The sequence below is a fragment of the Chiloscyllium plagiosum genome, chromosome 39 (assembly GCF_004010195.1).
Source record: "Chiloscyllium plagiosum isolate BGI_BamShark_2017 chromosome 39, ASM401019v2, whole genome shotgun sequence".
Taxonomy (NCBI): domain Eukaryota; kingdom Metazoa; phylum Chordata; class Chondrichthyes; order Orectolobiformes; family Hemiscylliidae; genus Chiloscyllium; species Chiloscyllium plagiosum.
This window is the reverse complement of record NC_057748.1, coordinates 1,064,296-1,085,639: the sequence shown is the minus strand read 5'-3', so window position 1 is coordinate 1,085,639 and position 21,344 is coordinate 1,064,296. Positions and strand designations below refer to the sequence as shown.

Genomic DNA, 21,344 nt, shown 5'->3' with positions numbered 1-21,344 from the left:
CTGGTGCTTCCAATTAAACTTGTTGGACCATAACCTGGTGTTGTGTGATGTTAACTTTGTACAGCCCAGTCCAATACTGGCATCTCCAAATCATGAACATCATTAGAAGCTGCCCCATTGTCTCTGTTTCTTACTTCAACAAAAGGAAACACCCATGTGTAGATGCCAGTTGATTTAATATTTATCATAACAGAATAAAACGGAAAAGCTCCCCTCTAGGGGCTGTTACTGAGTCTGTAACTGTCCCATCTTCACCCATTCAATTTTCTTCTTGATACCGTAGGAGTCGAGTGTCAGATCAGCGTGCTGCCGTTTCAGCACCTCCAGCTTTTGCCGCAGTCTGTCGCTGGTGTCTACATTATCCTCATAGTCACGAAGGAGCACTTTGTTACACAGGAGGCCACACTTCTCCTTCAGTTTGAAATTGGCTGCACGGACTCTGTCCCGTGCTTGTTTGGTTTTGGTCAGAATTTCCCGTTTCTACAACAAACACAAATAGAGTTACAGAGTCATAGCAGGCAAAGCCACACCACAAAATCAAACATCAATGGATAATGTTGGAAAAAAAATACAGTTGCTATCCAAAATGACTAGGTCTGATCTTTGCTCAAACCTGTTCATAATGAAGCAGTGTTTCCAATGTTTCAAACAATTATCTTTCAAAAGTACTGTACTGGCTGCAAAGTGCTCTTGAGTATCCAGTACTCATGGAAGATGCTGTAGAAATGCAGACCCTTTCCTTCTCATTAAAACTGAAATATGACTGGGCTGATTTCAGTATCACTTAGCATAGGCTTTGATTCTACCACAGATATTAACATAGAGAAGATAAAAGGATTATTAAAACTTCCTGAAAAACAATCATATTTCCAAGTGACAACTGGGCAGCTGTAGCTTGAGCCCTTCCCTGGTCGATGCTCTCAAATCTGAAACAAGAAATCATTTTAATAAGTGCATCTATCTTACTGGGGAGGTTTCAGGTCAATCTAAATACAACTATGTGCTCTTAAAACTCTGTTCATATTTTGACAACTGTAACAAGTTTCACTAAGACATCTTTAATTTTCTTTTAAAAAGTCTCAATTTGCAATCTTCAAATTCAATTTATTTTTAAGTGAATCCAGGTGTGCATCTTTGCAAAAAGTAATCAGTTCTTCCTTGGGCCATGTTTCCTGATCTGTGTATTAAATTTCACTGAAGTCCATCGAAAAGATTTTGTGATTTTTTTTTTATAGACAAATAGACTAACAAATAGGGGTAAGAATATAAGCTCCACTCGCATTCAGTGGCACAGATAATTAGACAAAGTTTACAAACAGAAAGGGCATTTAGCCCAATCACTCTGTGATCACATGAGGTTCCTTCCATGTATTCACATCATCTATCAGCATCTCCTTCCATTGCTTTGTCCATTGTGTGTTTATCCCTCATGTTTATACAACTTAAATATACATTTGCTGTTCACATCAAGCCATTCTGTGGGCATGAGTGCCACATTCTCTGAGAAATTTCTAACAGGGTTTATTTTTGACAATCTAATAATGTTTTCCTGTTAATATTGCTAACAACTCCAGCTGATTCGGAGAAACCACAACAATGGTTGGTGACATACTAAGTGAAGTAACATGTCAGCCTCTCCTGAAGTTGAGAAGGAGGAATATTGTTGGAGCAGAATGATGGAATTCCACTCTCCGTCTCACCAGTTGTAGCTATCCAGGGAGTGCTTGATGCTGACACTGGGAAGTAATGGGAAGTGATCCATTCATAGCACAAGCACCCTCCCTCTAAAACATGTGCAAAATACTGTAGATGCTGAAACTCTAAAATAAACACTGAAAGTGCTGGAGAAATTCAGCAGGTCAGGCAGCATTCTTGAACAGAAACTTGAGTAAATGTGTCAGGTCAATTGCTCTTCATCAAATTTTCTGGTGAAAACTCATCAATTTGAAATGTTACTCTATTTCCCTCTTTCCTCAGATGCTGTCAGACTTGCTGAGTTTTTTCAGTATTTTCTGTTTTTATTTCTAGCACTCTTCCTCTTGAGCAAACTATTCAGACACGTCAAAAAGTAAAGCTGCAATTCTCAATCTTTCCATGTGGGTCTCTGCTAATGTTGCACACTGGGTATACATTTTGGATGCTGAATGTTCTCTCCCATTCTGCTCTGGGCAATTGTTTCAGTTCTGTTCTTGCTTTGACATGAGGTATATATGTTAATGGCATATCCTTGTATCAAAGAGCTCAGGTATAAGGTTCTGTCTACACACAGTATTCAGTGCTCAGTGGTGCATGATCCATTGTCCACCTCACCCCCAGTTTATAACAAAAACAATCCCCATACGTACTGCATGACAACCTCATGTTTTTGCTGTGTTCTATCACTCCATTCTATACTGCTCATTCCATACTGGAACCTAGGACTCAAGAGCAGGAGTAGACCAATGAAGACTCTTGGCCAGCCCACTCCTTGGCATTGATTCCCTCATCCCAGTACCTGCTTTTCATTGCTCCCCAATGCCCCCACGCCACAGTGCGACACTTGCCCACAGCCCCCACCCTGAAATATCCACCCTTAACACCTCAGCTGTGGTCCCCGCCCAGCCCCATCGTGCTACCTGGGCAACGACAGCCTCCAGGTCCATGAGCTGGTTTTTCTTCTCAACATTCTCAGCTTCCACATACTCCAGCTTCTCCTTGATATGGGTCATAATCCCAACGGTAACTGCAATCTTCTTCCGCATCTTTGTGACTTCCTGTAAATGAACACATTGTTCTGAAAGTCCATTTAAAAGTGAAGTAACATATGAAACAGTTGTGTCTGAATTCAACACTTCAGAATTTGAACTCCAGCTTACACCTAAATGTTCCATACGTCATCTAATTTTCCATCCTTCCCCTTTCCTCTTACTTTGGAGAAGGTACTGGCTGACAATGAGTTAGAGTTAGTGACAGAACATACTTCTACCAGTAGCAATTCAAGAATAGCACCAGTAACAACAATCTTGGCCTCATCTGCTCCACTGACACCAGTTATATTGTCCTGTGCTGGCCACGATGGAATCCTTGCATCAAGGTGTGTCTGTTGTTTTCCATTTAATCTTTACACATAGATGGTATTGCACTGTTCCAGGATGATAGGCAGCAGTTGAAGTTAAGTACAATCTAAAGATTGTTCTAACTTGGTTTATTTGTGGTATATAAAGTCAGGGTGTCCAAATCAGGTCACGTACACAATGGATACAGGTTTCCTACATGCCAGGCCCTCAGGTTCACTGTTTGTTGACAGGCCAGTGCAGACCAATCCGACCTGATTTCCTGTCCTCCTGACATATTAGGTTTCACTCCTGGAAGAAATGCAGGACCTTAGTTTAATTATAGAAACCGTCTTTATTGAGACAGTACTGCTGAAACTTTATTTTACATACAGCAAGTCTGGTATCTGTTACCAAAAACACATAGTGCTGAGAAAAAACACACCTTTTATTTTCCCTTCATGTTTTCCAGGCTCAAACACAGCTGTTCTGGAAATAAGCCTCAGCATTAGAACATAGAACATTACAGGGCAGTACAGGCTCTTCAACCCTCAATGTTGCGCTGGCCTGTGAAACCATTCTAAAGCTCATTTAACCTATACTATTCCATTATCATCCATATGTTTAATCAATGACCATTTAAATGCCCTTAATGTTGGCGAGTCCACTACTGTTGCAGGCTGGGCATTCCACCACCTTACTACTCTCTGAGTAAAGAACCTACCTCTGACATCTGTCCTATACCAATCACTCCTCAATTTAAAGCTATACCTCCTCATGCTAGCCATCACCATCTAAGGAAAAAGGCTCTCACTGTCCATCCTATCTAATCCTCTGATCATCTTGTATGTCTCTACTAAGTCACGTCTCAACCTTCTTCTCTCCAATGAAAACAGCCTCGAGTCCCTCAGCCTTTCCTCATAAGACCTTCCCTCCATACCAGGCGACATCCTGGTAAATCTCCTCTGCATCCTTTCCAAAGCTTCCACATCCTTCCTATAATGTGGTGACCAGAACTGTAAGCAATACTTTAAGTGCGGCTGCACCAGAGTTTTGTCCATCTGCAACATGACCTCATGGCTCCAAAACTCAAACCCTCTCCCAATAAAATCTAACACATTGCACATCTTCTTAACAACCCTATCAACCTGGGTGGCAACTTTCAGATATCTATGCACATGGACACCGAGATCTCTCTGCTCATCCACACTACCAAGAATCTTACCATTAACCCAGTACTCTGTATTCCTGTTACTCCTTCCAAAGTGAATCACCTCATATTTTTCCACATTTAATTCCATTTGCCACCTCTCAGCCTAGCTCTGCAGCTTATCTATGTCCCTCTGTAACCTGCAACATCCTTCCGCATTGTCCACATCTCTACCGACCTTAGTGTCATTCACAAATTTACTAACCCATCCTTCTACGACCGCATCCAGGTCATTTATAAAAATGACAGAGCAATGGCCCCAAAACAGATTCTTGTGGTACAGCTCTACAAGTCCCTGGTGAGGCCACACTTGGAATACGGTGTCCAGTTCAGGTCGCCCTACTATAGGAAAGATACAGAGGCTTTGGAGAGGGTGTAAAGAAGGTTTACCAGGATGCTGCCTGGACTGGAGGGCTTGCCTTATGAAGAAAGGTTGAATAAGCTCGGACTTTTCTCTCTGGAGAGAAGGAGGAAGAGAGGAGACCTGATCGAGGTGTACAAAATAATGAGAGGAATAGATAGAGTCAATAGCCAGAGACTTTTCCCCAGGGCAGGATTGACTGGTATGAGAAGTCATAGTTTGAAGATATTAGGAAGAAGGTATAAAGGAGACGTCAGAGGTAGGTTCTTTACACAGAGAGTTGTTAATGCATGGAATGCGTTACCAGCGGTGGAGATGGAAGCAGAGTCACTGGGGACATTCAAACGACTGCTGAACATGCACATGGATAGCAGCGAGTTGAGGGGTGCGTAGGTTGTTACTATATTTTACATTAGGATTAAATCTCGCACAACATCGTGGGCCAAAAGACCTGTTCTGTGCTGTACTGTTCTACGTTCTATGTACCACCAGCAACTGAACTCCAGGATCAACATGTCCCATCAACAACCACCCTCTGTCTTCTTTCAGCTAGCCAATTTCTGATCCAAACTGCTAAGTCACCCTCAATCCCATGCCTCCATATTTTGCACAATAGCCTACCATGGGGAACCTTATCTAATGCTTGATTGAAATCCATATACACCACATCAACTGCTTTACCCTTATCCGCCTGTTTGGTCACCTTCTCAAAGAACTCAATAAAAGTTGGTGAGGCATGACCTTTACAAACCATGCTGACTATCCCTAATCAAATTATTCCTTTCTAAATGATTATAATCCTTTCTAACACTTTACCCACAACCAAAGTAAGGCTCACTGGTCTATTATTACCAGGGCTATCTCTACTCCCCTTCTTAAACAAGGCAACAACATTTACTTTCCTCCATTCTTCTGACACTATTCCTGTCAACAATGATGACATAAAGATCAAAGCCAAAGGCTCTGCAATCTCCTCCCTGGTTTCCCAGAGAATCCTCGGATAAATCTCATCCTGCCCAGGGATTTAGCTACTTCACACTTTCCAGAATTGTTAACACCTCCTCCTTGTGAACCCCAATCCCATCTCGTCTACTAGCCTGTATCTCAGTACTGTCCTTGACAACATTGTCTTTCTCCAATGTGAATACTGATGAAAAATATTCATTAAGCACCTCTCCTATCTCCTCGGACTCCACGCACAACTTCCTTGACGCATTATTGTCCTTGACAGGCGCTAATCTTACCTGGGTCATTCTTTTATTCCTGACATACCTGTTGAAAGCTTTAGAGTTTGCCTTGATCCTACCTGCTAGTGACTTCTCATGTTCCCTCCTGGTTCTTAGCTGTCTATTTAGCTCCTTCCTGACTAACCTGTAACTCTCAAGCGCCCTAACTGAGCCTACATGTCTCATCTTTACATAAGTCTCCCTCTTCCTCTTGACAAGAGATTCAACTTCTTTAGTAAACCATGGTTACCTCACTTGACCATTTCCTCCCGGCCTGAGAGGTACATACTTATCAAGGACACACAGTAGCTGTTCCTTGAACAAGCTCCACATTTCAATTGTGTCCATCCCCCTGCAGTTTCCTTCCCCATCCTATGCATTCCTAAAACTTGCTTAATCACATCATAATTGTCTTTCCCCCAGCTATAACTCTTGCCCTGCAGTATATACCTTACCCTTTCTATCACTGAAGTAAACATAACCAAATTGTGGTCACTATTACCAAAGTGCGCACCTACCTCCAAATCTAACACCTGGCCTGGTTCATTCCCCAGTACCAAATCCAATGTGGCTTCACCTCTTGTTGGCCTGTCCACATACTGTGTCAGGGAACTGACCCATCTAAAGTATTCAAACTATAGCATTTCCAGTCAATATTTGGACAGTTAAAGTCCGCCATAACAACTACCCTGTTACTTTCACTCCTATCCAGAAGCATCTTTGCAATCCTTTCCTCTACATCGATGGAACTTTTCAGAGGCCAAAAGAAAACTCCCAGCAGGAAGACCTCTCCTTTCCTGTTTCTAACCTCAGCCCATACTACTTCAGTGGACAAGTCCTCGTCAAACATCCTTTCTGCCACTGTAATACTGTCCTTGACTAACAATGCCACACCTTCCCTGTTCTTACTGAAAATATTAAACCCTGGAACCTGCAACAACCATTCCTGTCCCTGCTCTATCCATGTCTCCGAAATGCTACAACATTGAAGTCCCAAGCACCAACCCATGCTGCAAGTTCACCCACCTTATTCTGGATGCTCCTGGCGTTGAAGCAGACACACTTCAAACTGCCTTCCTGTCTGCCGGTATACTCCTGCGACCTTGAAACTTTATTCATGATCTCACTACTCTCAACCTCCTGTACACTGCAGCTACAATTCAGGTTCCTATCCCCCTGCTAAATTAATCTAAACCCTCCCGAAGAGCACTAGCAAACCTCCCACCAAGGATACTGGTGCCCCTCAGGTTCAGGTGATTATCCAGGTATCTGAACCCCTCCCTCCTGCACCATCCCTGTAGCAATGTGTTCAACTCTTCTCTCTCCCTGTTCCTTGCCTCGCTAGTACATGGCATGGGCAACAAACCAGAGATAACAACTCTGTTTGTTCTAGCTCTCAGCTTCCACCCTAGCTCCCTGAATTTCTGTCCTACATTCCCATCCCCTTTCCTACCTATGTCGTTGGTGCCCATGTAGACCATGACTTGGGTTGCTCCGCCTACCCTGTAAGAATCCTGAAAACACAATCAGAGACATCACAAACCCTGGCACCTGGAAGCAAACACACCAACCGTGAGTCTCTCTCGTTCCCACAGAACCTCTTATCTGTCCTCCTAACTATAGAGTCCCCAATGACTAATCTCCACTACTCTCCCCACTTCCTTTCTGAGCAATAGGGACATACTCTGTGCCAGAGACCTGTACCCCATGGCTTACCCCATGGCTTACCCCATGGCTTACCTCTGGTAAGTACCACTCCCCACCCAACAGTATCCAAAACGGTATGTTGTTTCACAGGGGAATGGCCACGGGGATCCCTGCACTAACTGCTTCTTAGCCTTTCTAACAGTTACATAAGTATTTTCATTTCTAGGAGTAACTACCTCCCTGTAGCTTTTATCTATAACTGTCTCTGCCTCCTGAATGATGCTGACTTCATCCAGCTCAAGCTCCAATTCCCTAACATAGTCTTCAAGGAGCTGGAGTTGGGTGCACTTCTGGCAGGTGTACTCTGCTGGGACACTAGTCATGTCCCTCACCTCAAACATCCCACAGGAGGAACATCGCACTGCCTGCGCTGCCATCCCTGCTAACCTCCCTTACTGAGAAACTAAAGAGAGAGAGAAAAACCTCACCTGATTTCCCTAGTGTTACAACACAGGATAAACCCTCCTGCTTAATTTAAACCTGCAACACAGAAAGGATTTATCCCGTGCAGTAACCTGTGAAAATTTGATAGGCCGAGAACAATTTAAAGTGAGAATTTGCAACTTTCTTCCTTAAAGTAAATCAGAGAACAATTAACTGACAGCTATTTACACATCTTTTATCTAACCTATCTTTACTTTCCCTTCTATAGTACTGGTCCGATAAAACTCTCAATTAAGATTAAGGGGAAAATTCAATATTTAAAACCAGCTAGCGGTCAAATCTTCTCTTTATCTTCGTCAGTGGATTGGCTCTCCAGGTCAGTGTTGAGGTTTTTCTCTGGGCAAATTCCTTCTCTAGACAGGTACCTCTCAGAGAGAGGTCTACAGCTGTTGGTCTGGTGGCAGTTCTTTAGATTAGGTTAGATTCCCCGCAGTGTGGAACAGGCCCTTTGGCCCAATAAGTCCACACTGACCCTCCGAAGAGCAACCCACCCAGACCCACTCCCCTACACTTACCCCTGCCTAATGCAGCTGACACTATGGGCAATTTAGCATGGCCAATTCACCTGATCTGCACATCTTTGGACTGTGGGAGGAAACCGGAGCTCCCGGAGGAAACCCACGCAGACACGGGGAGAATGTGCAAACTCCACACAGATAGTTGCCTGAGGCGGGAATTGAACCCAGGTCTCTGGTGCTGTGAGGCAGCAGTGCTGACCATTGAGCCACTGTACCTCTCCACCCACCCCTTCACCTGTTCAGTTCTCCCCAGTCTTATACCCCAAAGCATCGGATTGTGTCATTAGCTTTTCAGATTGTCAATATACTCAATTCAAACTTGATTGGAATTTGGTATTTTTCAGGGAATAATTTAAACTGATTGGTCGAATTCAAATCTGTTTTGTCATTTCCAGGCAACCAGCTACTTCAGTAGCTGGAGCACATGTTGCATTGTGTCTTGTTGAGATCACTTGGTGCTGTCACTGCTGGCTTTTACTCTCTTAAAGGTACAGTACACCCACATCTTCATAACACTAGCATTAGAACTTTTAAGAACAGAGAAAGAGAAAGGAGCTAAAAGCGAGAAGAGTTTCACTATTAATCCAACACTTAGAGTCAGAGTTGATTTTTACAGCATGAAAAAAGAGTCCTTCGGTCCATGATGTCCATTCTGGTCATTAAACATCTATCTATTCTAATCCCATTTTCCAGCACTTGGCCCATAACTTTGTCTGCAATGGTGTTTCATACGCTCATCTAAATGTGTCTTCAGTGTTATGAGAACTCTGGCCTCTACCAGCCTTTCAGATAATGAGTTCCAGTTCCCTCTAGGTGAAAAACTTTCTTCAAATTCCCTCTAAACCTCTTGATCCATGCCTTAGAACTGTGCCCTTTGGGAATTAAACTCTCTACCCTGGGGAAACGGTTCTCCCTATCTACCCAACTATGCTCCTTAGAAGTTTGTTCACCTCCAACATATTTCCCCTCTGCTTTCTGTGCTGTGAGGAAAACAATCTCAGCATGTGTAGACTCTCTTCATCTCTGAAATGCTCCATTCCAGACAACATTCTGGTGAATTTCTTCTGCACCCTCTCTAGTGCAATCACATTCTTCCTATAGTGTGGAATCCAGAACAGTATATTGTGTTCCAGCTGTGGCCTAATGTCTTACACAACTCTGCCATAACCACCTCTCCTGCCCCCCCACCTCCACTAACCACTTTTCTATTCTATGCCTTGATCAATAAAGGCATGAATCCCATAAGGCCTATTAACCACTTTATATACCTGTCCTCTGTCTTCAGGGATCTATGGACATGCACACCAAAGAACCTAAACTTCTTTAGACTTCCCACGGTCCTATCATTCAATGTGTACTCTCTTGCCTTGTAGTCCTTCCAAATGCATCACCTCAGGATTAAATTCTATTTGCCACCATTCAGCCCATCTGAACAGCCTGTTTGTATCAATCTGTATATTTACATTCCTTGAAAACATTAAATGCTCTTTTATGGTCTGTTTCCTCTGTCCCTAAATTTCCAGCACCACACTCTCGAGTCTAATCTCCAGCATCTGCAATCCTCACTTTCACCTAAATTTGTTAACCCTTGTTGTCTGGCATGTCCTTCTGTTCATCTGGATGTACTTCAAATTTTGACCCCCACCTGACATCAACAAATCCCATCAGTGGACAGTGAAATTCAGGCAGATTTTGCTTCCCCTCCACAATCCAAAGGTCAGGCTGAGATCGGCTGACATTTCAATTAGGAAACTCTCTTTAATGTTCAGATGGCCGAGGGCAAGAAATAGTTGTTGATTAAGTAAGGAGAGTATTGATCCAAGTGTTTCACAACAGCAATTTAAACAGTCCATCCAGCTTGAGGAGGACATTGACAGCTCTCTTCCTCCTTACCTCATTGCGCTCCTCAATTTTCTCCCCATAAGACTGGTTCTCGATTTTTAGCTGCTCGTAGTCAATCAGGTTTAATCCACCTGCCAGCTCCTCCTTCGCCTTCAGCTGATACTCATAATACTTCAGTTTATTCTTCATCTTGATAGTTAGGAATCGAATTTGCCTCATCTCCTTCTCTTTCTGCTCCTCAATATTCTGAATGCGTTCCAATTCCTACAGACACAAATGGTGTTAGTTACTTTTTATGAGTTTACAATGAATGAATATTGGTGTGGGGGGAGAATTGAAGCTTTGCTCTCAGTCATGTATTGTTTGAGCTTAGAGTGTTTGATACTGACAGCGGAGTCTACAATAGAGACTGCCTCATTCTCAGCTGATAAGCATAATATTAACAAAAGAAAAAGTATCCTGGCAAAGAGATCCCAATCAATTTTGAAGATTAATGACTAAATTTTGAAATTTTGCAGCTTCTAGTTCCAGGATCAGCTTGAGACCATGTCAAAGAGTCTAGGTCTCATTATTCTACTTTCTTGGTTGAAGGTTGCAAGTGAACAAATGGGAAGCTAATTGAAATAGCTTCCCATTATTCTGCAACTCCCTCGAGATTGTAAAATTACCAGTGAATACCCTTGGAGTTTTCCCAAATGAAAATAGTGGAGTTGAATTTGTCCCTCAACAAGAACAGTCAATTCTCTAATAGGTTTATTCAGTGGAAGACCAAGTAAGGGAGATTCCATGACCTACTGCCCCTCACAGAAACTCACATCCATGTGGGCATCAGGTAAGGGAATGCAGGTTCCTATTTTAGAGTTTGGATTCTGCTCCCCTTGAAGACAGCTTAAATGGTGGCATTAAATAATATATTGACCCATAACCAGGACCATCTTCAGTAACAATGATAACATTCAAAGAAAGCCTTGTTCTCTCATGTCTTGTCTCCATTCTATCTTTATCTCAATAGTTCCTGTCTTTTTCCAACTTCTCTGCACTGCTATAGTCTTATTCCTACTAAGTTCCAACTACACTCTCCGACTTGTCACTGCATTCAAATTTGATTTGGTAAGAATGGAGTATACCATCTAATTGGGCACACTCATTTGTACATGATCAGAAGGGAGTGATCAGAAAAAACAAATGAGGCAGCAGCTTTTATAGCTTTTCACAAATTCACAGAGTCAGTACAGACACATGTGCTCATTCATTCAGTCTTAACTGCCAGACTGGGCAGCTTGGATGGTAAGCAAAAGACTAATCCCAATGAGAAGGTGAATATATGATTCAAATTACAGCATACTGCTAGGGAATTTGAGTGAGGTTCAGGTTTGGGTGCATATCTGAGCAGCGCACTCCCATAAGGCATTTGCCAGTTTTTCTTGTCTAATTCACAGAATGTCATCAGCCCACTGTGTCTGCACCAGTTCTCTGGATTGGTGCCAATCTACTGCCTTTTCCCCATAATTCTATGCATTTTTCTACTTAAATAATCATTTAAGTTAATGCAGGTACAAAGACTGCCACACAATGAAGGCCCAGGTGAGGCCTAGTCCGACTTGTGACTACCAGTGGAGCCTCATATCATCTTTAGGTTCTCCCTTCATCCATGGAATGTTTAAAACCTCAGCCATCAGCCAAATTAATACCACTTTTAATGTATCTTGGTTTCTCTCTTCAACCTCGGTGATGTCCTTTATCACACACCTTGTCCCTTCATCTGACTTTCTGAATTTGAAAAGACACACTGGAATTGAAACATTGATTTTATTACATGGAGCTTTTATGTAAGAAGCCATCTTAGCTGGTCCTTAAGAAGTTGTCTAGTTGGGAATGGTGGGAAGAGGAAAGGATAGGTGCATAAGATGATATTTGCAAGCAGCTGAGAATTTGTCCAATTTCTATTTAAAAAGCAATATCACTCCTGCAAACTACTCATATAAATTTCTGCAGAAAGTCAGCAGGACTTGAAACATTGACTCTGCTTTCTCTCTCCACAGATGCTGCCAAACCAGCTGAGTTTTTCCAGCAAACCAGCAATTCATCTGGTTTGGCAGCATCTGTGGAGAGAGAAAGCAGCGCAACGTTTTGAGTCCTGCTGAGTTTCTCCAGCATGTTCTGATTTTGTTTCAGATCTTCAGCATCCACAGTTCTTTGTTTTACTCACTAGAAAAAAAAGTTGACCTACCAGTAATGCTGCATGTCTCCCCGGCCGTTTGTTTATTATGGTCTTTGCCACAGATCTCTTCCTAGACGTAAACATTCTCCATGCATATTCTGTCAGCTGCTGCTTCTCCTCACATTGAGCAGAGAGATCAGCGATCTGTTCCTGGTAGGATTCAACCTCCTCTCTATACATGGCCTGCAATTTAGCCAGAGAATCTGTGCCCAACAAGCAAACTTCAATTAGTATCATTCATTCAGGCTCTTCACTAACTCCTTGGTGCTATTTAACAGCCATCATAACTTGTTATGCCATCTCCACAGATCTATAAACTTACACCACCGGGTCTACCTGTTCCTGCAGCCCAGTTATTATTGCACCCTTTGGTTTTTGGTGCCAAAATGAAACTACCCTGCGATGCTTCAGAATGCCAAAAGTAACCAGCTGAACATGGTCTTGACTGAACATGACCTTTGTTAAGAAACAGCTGCTTACTGAAAGGTTTAAATAAGATGTGGACTTAGGTGGGATGGGATAATTGAAAGGAAGTGCAGTCATTGTTAGGACTGTTTAACTTGAGTATAACTCTCTGATGTGAATGTCTTATTGAATGCCTTCAAAAGGTCCATATAAATAACACCCATAGACATGCCCTTACCTAGCACATCAGTTGGTTCTTGGATTTTTAGGTTAAGGCTGTGTATGTGACCAACTTCCTGTTCATGTTCAGCTGGTTACTTTTGGCATTCTGAAGCATCGCAAGATAGTTTCATTTTGGCACAATGTGGAGTACCATATACTCAATACATGCTATCAGAACCCTCACACCTGCTCTGTCGGTCAATAAGGTTATGCCTGCACATCTGTGTTTCAAAGTCCATATTCCCATTTAACCCAATAAGCCCTGATTCCTTAGTCTAACAAGAATCTACCCACATCTACTTTAAAAATATTCAAAAACCCATCTCCATTGCCATCTAAAGCAAAGGGTTCCAAAGTCATACAATCCTCAGAGAAAAACTTCTTCTCATCTATCATAGAGGTATACAGCATGAAAACAGGCCCTTTGGTCCAACTCATCCATGCGGACCAGGATTCTGAAACCTGAAAGGGTGATCCCTAATTTTAAAGCACAAACACCTTGTGGATCATAGGTAAGTGTAATTAAGGTCACCAGGGCTAAAGCAATGAAATACATTTGGGGCGAGCCCTTGAAAGTATCTTTTGAAGTGTGGACCATGTTTAGAATTTTGTACCAATCGTGTTTTATGGGCATTCTGTACTTTACTCTTATTTCCCAACTCAATTAAGAGGCTGCCCTATTTGTCCTGCACATGCCCAATTTCTGCACCTTGCCCTTAATTTTACGACATCAGGCTATTCTGGGAGACAGCTACTTGCACATTCTGCTGAAATCAGTCTGACCATATTTTACATGAAATCTTTAACATTAAAATCCATGACATTTTCAGAGAAATTGCAGTAAAGACAACTTGGGGTTTGCTTCTGTTTAAAAGCAAATTAATGTTTAAAAGTGTATCAAAACTATGCAATTTTTAAACTACAAGCTACACTTCACCATATAGATAGTTCACCAAAGCAACTGTGCATGCACAGTTCAATCTCACTGACTAGCTTTAATGACAGCACTCTAGGTTATCTATTGTTTGGGAACAAATACTCTATTAATTTAGTCTTCTCTGCAAATATTGGATTTATATTCGTTTCTAGAATTGACATGATGTCAGATATGCTCTTCACACCTCAATCTCCCTTACCCATGAACTTCACATATCGTTGCTCATAGTCTGAATGGGCTTTCTTTAACTCGGCCTTTGATTCCTCTGTCATCTTCTTTCGGTAGTAATCTGCTAACTTATTCTGTATTTGGTTATTATGGTTCCTCAATGTCTGCCGTTCCACAAATAATGCCTGAGCAACAATGGGAGGAACAAGGATTTTAATCAGCTTTGCATTTTGTACAGTTGAATCTGTTTCATAACAACCAGAGAACACCTCTGGGACACCGCGTTTCAGAGAACACCTCTGGGACACCCGGACCAACCAACCCAACCACCCTGTAGCTCAACATTTCAATTCCCCCTCCCACTCCACCAAGGATATGCAGGTCTTTGGACCCCTCCATCGTCAGACCACAGCGAAACAACGGTTGGAGGAAGAACGCCTCATCATCCGCCTAGGAACCCTCCAACCACAAGGGATGAACTCAGATTTCACCAGTTTCCTCATTTCCCCTTCTCCTGTTCCCTAGATGCTGCCTGACCTGCTGCGCTTCTCCAGCAACACATTTCCATCACTATTTATAGATAACCAAGGTAAGAATAAGAATAGACTGAACTTTAGGCATTTTCATTTTCCTAGGCAAAGAGAATAGTGAGCATTTGGAAATGTATGCCAGCTGATTCTCTAACATTACTTCAAGAAGGAACTGGGACTTAAACCCATGGTGACTCACAATGCTCCAGTTAACTTGTACGCACACAACTACCCTACAGTAGAGGTTGTTTAAAATAAAGAGAGAGTGAAATAGGGAACCTAACAAACTACTGAGAGAGTAAAAGACTGGGAAATAATGTAAATAGAAGAGAAAAACAAATCAAAAAACAAAAGGACTTACTTGATATTTGTATTCCATCTCCATTCGTTCAAAAGTTGCTTGTTCATCTTCAACCTCATCGTCAATCTTTTCTTCATTGATGGGTGTCGCTAACAGAAGATGAAAGACACCCTTTAAAATTATATATTTTCTGTCATGGCATCTGATCAGAATTCTTTTGAATTCTAATGTGTGTTCCTTGCAATAGCAGTAGAAACATTTGTTCTGATTTGTAAAATAAAGTCAGACTCTTTTCTGGAGAGCTTCAACAAGTGTGGAGGAGATGAGTGACAAACTTACAAAGCTCAGCAAAATGGGATGATGAATTCTCCTGATCCTGTATTCAGCTTCATTTGTTTGTACACAACACCTCATCAGGGAGCAATCTATGCCAGTAAGGGAACCCAACCAATGTGTGCTTATTAATTTAGATGGATGAAATCTCAGATAAGCTCCCATACGTGTTTGAGCTTCTTACTGCCTGACATTCTTGTGTACTACGCTACACCAGACAAAGAACTAGGAAAATCCACTATGGGATTATTAAAAACCCAAGTGCCTGAAATCATTCTCCTATTGCTGGTCCTACATTCAAACCTGCTAATGGGTAGAATATCCATTTTTAATAAATCACTGTGGCAGCAATTTTTTCCTAAGTTATAGCTCCCAATAAATTAATCATGGCTTGCTCTTGATTTCTTCCCAATATCCATAGTGCTTCTAAATACAAGTTGATATTTTCATCCAGGTGCAAGACATTATCCTCTATCCTTCACGATTCATTGCAAGCTGTACCTTCCTTCCTTAACTTAATGCCATTCAATCATTGTGGTTCTGGTTTTCATGATAACCTTACCATCTGATCCAAATGTATGACATACCTTTGCACTGATGTAATTTTCAGAGTACCATCCTCTGCCATGTAATCATACCTTGTCTCTCTGGTGTTCCAAGTTCTAAGATTGGTGGACCATTTGAAAATTCCTCTTTTGCAGGATCATCATCACGTGCTAAATCTTCACCGATTATAGTCAGTGGTTCTTCCTTTTCCCCTTCTGAAAAAGTCATACTAGTGGGCAAAGGTGATGTGGTCTTCTCCATTTCTTTTGTTTCTTCAGGCTAGTTAATGATAGAAAAGGTTGAGTGAAACAATGTGTATCAGACTGATTGAAATGGTAGCAGGGTTGAAATCTGAATTTGAAAGATGCTTTTGCAGCGTGTGAATTGGAGTGAATATCAGGCTTCCTCCAATCCAGTATAATAATGACCAATGACCATCTTAGGGCATTTTATATAAAAATTGACATTTTATTTTAGTAATGTTAGCATAGTGTTCATACTTGGCACATACATAGCAACCACATTTGAATACTGATTTTTGGAGTTTACATATTATTGAACTATTGCCTATTTTGTTCATACAGCATTTTTTGGGTGTTTAACCTTGGGGTTAATTTCTACAGCCATGCACAGTTATTAAACTGAAGGGATGCATTCCCACCAGTGGCAGTGTTGTGTCTGTCAGGCAGACTTTCAATAGTAAAGTTAGTTATTAGCAAACCAATGGCCACTGCCTATGCATTGGTAACTAAAACCAATAATAGCTTTAACGATGCAACTATGTTCAAAGCAACCAGTTTGCAGATTTCAGACAAATAGAATTTTGGAGCAGGATCTCTTAAAGACCAATTTAAATTCTGGAATCTCAGGCAACTGAACTAAGAAAGAAATATTGTTGGTGGAGGCAGTAGATGCTTGTTGATGTGGTGTCAATCAACGATGTAGTGAGTCTCAATGATTAGGCAAAGCAATAAACTTTACAATGCATTTTAAAAGATATGAGGAAGTGGGAGACAGGGAAGCTTAGAGGGGCAATTGCAGAACTTAAGACCAAGAAGTGTGAATACATGTCCACTAATTGCCTCACAAATGAAGTGAGGCATTGTTAGCAATTTCAGAAGTTATAGACTTGGGGGAGATTAGAGAGGTACAGAGGGTAATGTCGTGGAGGGATGTGAACACAAGGATGAGAAGTTAAAATATGGAAGCCTTGTCGGGCCAGTGATCAGGGGTGTTGGGTAAACAGGATTGTTGGAATAGTACTGGAACCAATTATTAAAGAAGTAATTGTAGAACATTTGGAAAATCATAACCTAATTATGTACTGCCAGCATGTGTCGCATCTGACAAAGTCCTGACTAGACTGGGTAGAGGGGAACAGTAGATGTGTTGCATTTGGAATTCTAGAAGGCATTCGACAAGGTACCTCACAAAAGGTTAAGTCATAAGAGCCCAAGTGTTGGAGGAATCATATCCGCATTAATAGCGAATAGGCTCGTGGGCAGAAAACAGCAAGTGGGGCTAAGAGGTTCTTTTTTCAGGTTGGTGACCTGTGACCAGTAGGGTTCCACAGGGATCAGTGCTGGATCCACAACAGTCTGCAATATATATTCATGGCTTGGAAGAACGAACTGATTGTACTGAGCTAATTTGCAGAATACTCAAAAATAGGTAGAAGGTCAGGTTGCAAGAGGGATACAGTTAACAAAGACATTTTGATAGGTTGAGTAAGTGGGCAAAAAGTTGTCAAATAGATAAAAGGTGGGAAAATATGAACTTGCTCATTTTGGGGGGGAGAACAAAAGAACAAGGTATTACTTAAATGGAGAGAAACTGTAGAAAGCTGCAACACAAAGGGACTTGAGGGTACTGTGCACAAAACGAAGAAAATGAACACACAGGTGCAGCAGGTAATCAGGAGGGTTAGTGGAATCATAGAATCACAACAGTGTGGAAGCAACCCATCGAGTCCACACCAACCCTCCGAAGAGCATCCCAACCAGATCCACTCCTTCCTTCTATCCTATACGTGCAACCCTGCACCTCCCATGCCAATCCACCTATCCTGCATATCTTTCAACTGTGGGAGGAAATGGAGCACCTGCAGGAAACCCATGCAGGCATGGGGAGAAGGTGCAAACTCCACACAGTTGGCCCTTACTTCAAGAAAGACTAGGGAAGTCTTACTGCAACTGAGCAAGATGCTGGTTGAGACAACATCTGAAGTCGTGCAAGCAGGTTTGATGCCCTTACTTAAGGGATGATATTATTTCATTGGAGACAGTTCAGAGAAAGTTCATCAGGATGATCCCTGATATGGAGGGATTGTCTTATGAGCAAAGGCTAAACAGGTTGGGAATCTCATCACGAAAATTGTGCGAAAACAGTTCTGATGAAAATTCAATGACCTGAAACATCTCTCCATGGATCTGCTCAGTATTTCCTGAATTTCCAACTTTTTAAAATTTTTACTTTTAGCAGAAGAAATGGTAAGGATCTCAGCAGGAGATCGACTGAGACGGGTGGTATTATGGAGGTGGAATTAGGCAGTTCTTCATGTCGAGAATTGGCTTGTCAGCTTAGCAGTTCAGTCAGGGACAAATGGGTCCCTGAGGTTGTTCTGGTTCAGACAAAGACAGTGGCCAGAAAAGGGGAACACAATTTGTGGCAGATACTAAAGGCAATAGCTTTGTTCTTCTTAATTTTTAATTGGAGAGAATTTTATTTCATACAGGAGTGAATATCAGACAAAAAATACAGAAACAGCAGGGCATAACTTGCAGAGGTTAGGGAGATCGAACTGGTGGCAACTGACTGAAGAGATAGGAGTTGCAGACAATGGCACTCGAATATTATTATAGACTGGTAGATCATCATGGGCAAGGTAATTATAAACATGTGCATAAGAATTTGTTTATAGATGATATGTTTTCTTATCACTGTTTGAATATGTTGTAAAAGCAAGAGCAAATACTCACAGCAGTCATTTCCAGCTCAGCAGTTGTTAATCCTTCAGAATTAAAAGACTCACAATTAATATTTTTATTTTTACATTAATCAAGTTGAAAGATAATTAAATCATATTGTGGAGAATTTGTCCAACCAATTTTGCCCCTTACTCTCCTGACACCATGCTCTCTGTCTCCTCTCTGTGATGTCTCCAACATTGAAATCAAGACCCACCATTCTACATCCCAGTCTAACATCTCTCCACGCATCTCAATACTACGGAGTTCCTCAGCTCACTTAGCCTCTCCTTCCCCCATAATATACATGTTTAGAAGATTCAAGCCTTGCTAATATTTTAATCATAGCTCTCTAGGTCTGTTTATGTTGTCTTTTTCAATCTTGCTGGTGGCCGGGATCATGCCTTTGGCCTTCACCTTCAGCCTGGTGGCTTCAAAATATTCCAGAGAACGGACAGCATGGACCTTGCAGCTGGTCCTGGAATTGCAGACTTAGTTAAAGATTTAATATAGGTTTTTTTTATAAAGTTATTATAATTATGACATTTCACTAATGTAAGATTTTTTTTTGTTCATTAACTTTTTAAAAAATCAAACAGGTCATTATTCTGAATTTAAACAACCGATTGTCCCTTCAGTAGAGAATGCAAGATGCTGTATCTATTATTTCTACTCTTTCTGCCCTTTTTGTTCCGCCTATCCTGTGCACATCTTCGAGTAGATTCCTTCACTTTAGTCATTATTATAACTCAGGAATCGCTCTGATTTACAGGAGAACATCAACAGCATCCAAAGTGGAAAAGGGGAATTCTGTCAATACATTCTCCTTCATTAGCTGGTTTGACAGCTAAACTTGGAGGGAAAAGTCACCAGCAGAAAGCAACCACTCAGCCATTGCCATGCTCTGATGGGGTTCTGAATGCTCTCTGTCTTTATTCAGACAAACATATCTATATTGCTACTTGGTTCCCTTTTTCTCTTTAATATTTCTTCAGGTATGTCATCACCTTTCTGTTCCTGAATGTCTGGGCTTGCTCCATCGCTGGGAGGAGGAAAGTTTATTTCTTTCACATCACTGACCGTTTCCTTCTCTTGCACAGCTTCAGAAAGTTTCTCCTCTCCTGCAGGAGTGCCAGGATTGATCCCTGCAATGGCGTAGAGAAATGAAACAATTACGTGCTTTTCAGCAGAACAGAGTCGCCATGATGAGGGAGCGGGGCTATCCCTGGTCGAGGGCACCATTACTGACTGGAACATCCAATGGAAGTAAGGATTGCTCCATGACTGCTAGTGAGGCCTACCTCCCTGTCTATAATCAGGCAGCCCCATTCTGCCTGGCACTCACTCCACTCAAGCCTCAAACTCTCAGGCTGGTCGATGCACACAAAGTAACAAAACTTACTCAAAAAGATGCTAGTAAGTTTCTGAAATGAGTGAGTGACAACAGATTTGAGCTTGAGGGAGGAGTGGTGCTTTCAGTGGAGTCTTTGCCACTGTTAACATACACAGCTAATATTCACATGCAAGCCCCTGTGCCCTTTTCACCTGGTTCGTGTGTTGCTGTTTCAATTCCCATTTGGCTCAGACTGGGGCCTGTGGTCGGTGTGTGGTCTGGTGGGTCTCCTGCAGCCCCCTCCTCATCTTCCTCTTCAATAAGGGCGGCTGGGACTAGGAGAAAGAAATATTGCAGTTTGCATCCTTTCTGACTGAGGTATGAAGCAACCCTTTCAGGGGGTTATTCACAGGAGATGCCTTTTCAAAAACCGCACACCACACAGAACACTATCACACCAGGTCTAGCACACCTCTCACAATTCCACAACATTTCACAGCCAGTGAATTACTTTCCGAAGTGTTTGTGTTGTTGGAATGTGTGGATACCTGCAGGTTCATTGACCGAGAACGGCAGGCAGCCCCTTAGCCCTGATGTTTGTGCAGCTGGTTACTAAGAGGAGCAGGCACCGGCCAGGAAGGTTAGACGTCTCTTGATCGAGCTTTGGATGCTGTCTGATGAAATACAATAAGCCAAGCTCCCCTCTGCCTGTTCAGTGTAAATGACCCAACAGCAATGGGACGAGCAGGGGCTCCACCGAATCCGTCGCTACCAGGATTCCCGTAACAATCGGAGCTGTGTTACGTGGTCGAGAACGGTATGGTATGGTCAAACCCCCGCGCACACACCTTTGCAGGGCAGCACTGCGCTGACTGGGATTCCGAACTGGGAGTGACACCTATTCCCTCCTCCCAACCCCACCCCAGACACACACACACACAGACACCCCCCAGACACACACAGAGAGACAAACACACAGAGACACTCCCCCCCCCCCACACACACAGTCACCACCGCACACACATCACACACTCAGAGAGAC

At 42.2% G+C, this 21,344-nt stretch overlaps 1 protein-coding gene across 5 annotated transcripts in view; it reads right to left on the bottom strand.

Moving 5' to 3' along the window:
* Positions 1-23: 23 nt before the first annotated feature.
* ccdc96 (coiled-coil domain containing 96) overlaps positions 24-21,344 on the bottom strand; it is a 25,071-nt gene continuing 3,750 nt past the window's right edge. For 4 of the 5 annotated variants that reach the window (XM_043679416.1, XM_043679414.1, XM_043679415.1 and 1 more), the window contains 10 exons: positions 20,515-20,637; positions 19,977-20,114; positions 18,982-19,013; positions 16,096-16,282; positions 15,185-15,273; positions 14,325-14,478; positions 12,571-12,764; positions 10,392-10,604; positions 2,616-2,753; positions 24-480 (listed from right to left, as the gene is read on the bottom strand). In XM_043679416.1, coding sequence (XP_043535351.1) covers positions 226-480; positions 2,616-2,753; positions 10,392-10,604; positions 12,571-12,764; positions 14,325-14,478; positions 15,185-15,273; positions 16,096-16,282; positions 18,982-19,013; positions 19,977-20,114; positions 20,515-20,545 — 1,431 coding nt within the window. In that variant the 5' untranslated portion in view covers positions 20,546-20,637 and the 3' untranslated portion in view covers positions 24-225. Of the gene's footprint in view, positions 481-2,615; positions 2,754-10,391; positions 10,605-12,570; positions 12,765-14,324; positions 14,479-15,184; positions 15,274-16,095; positions 16,283-18,981; positions 19,014-19,976; positions 20,115-20,514; positions 20,638-20,850; positions 21,031-21,344 lie in introns of those variants that run through there. The other variant, XM_043679418.1, reaches the window with a different exon arrangement.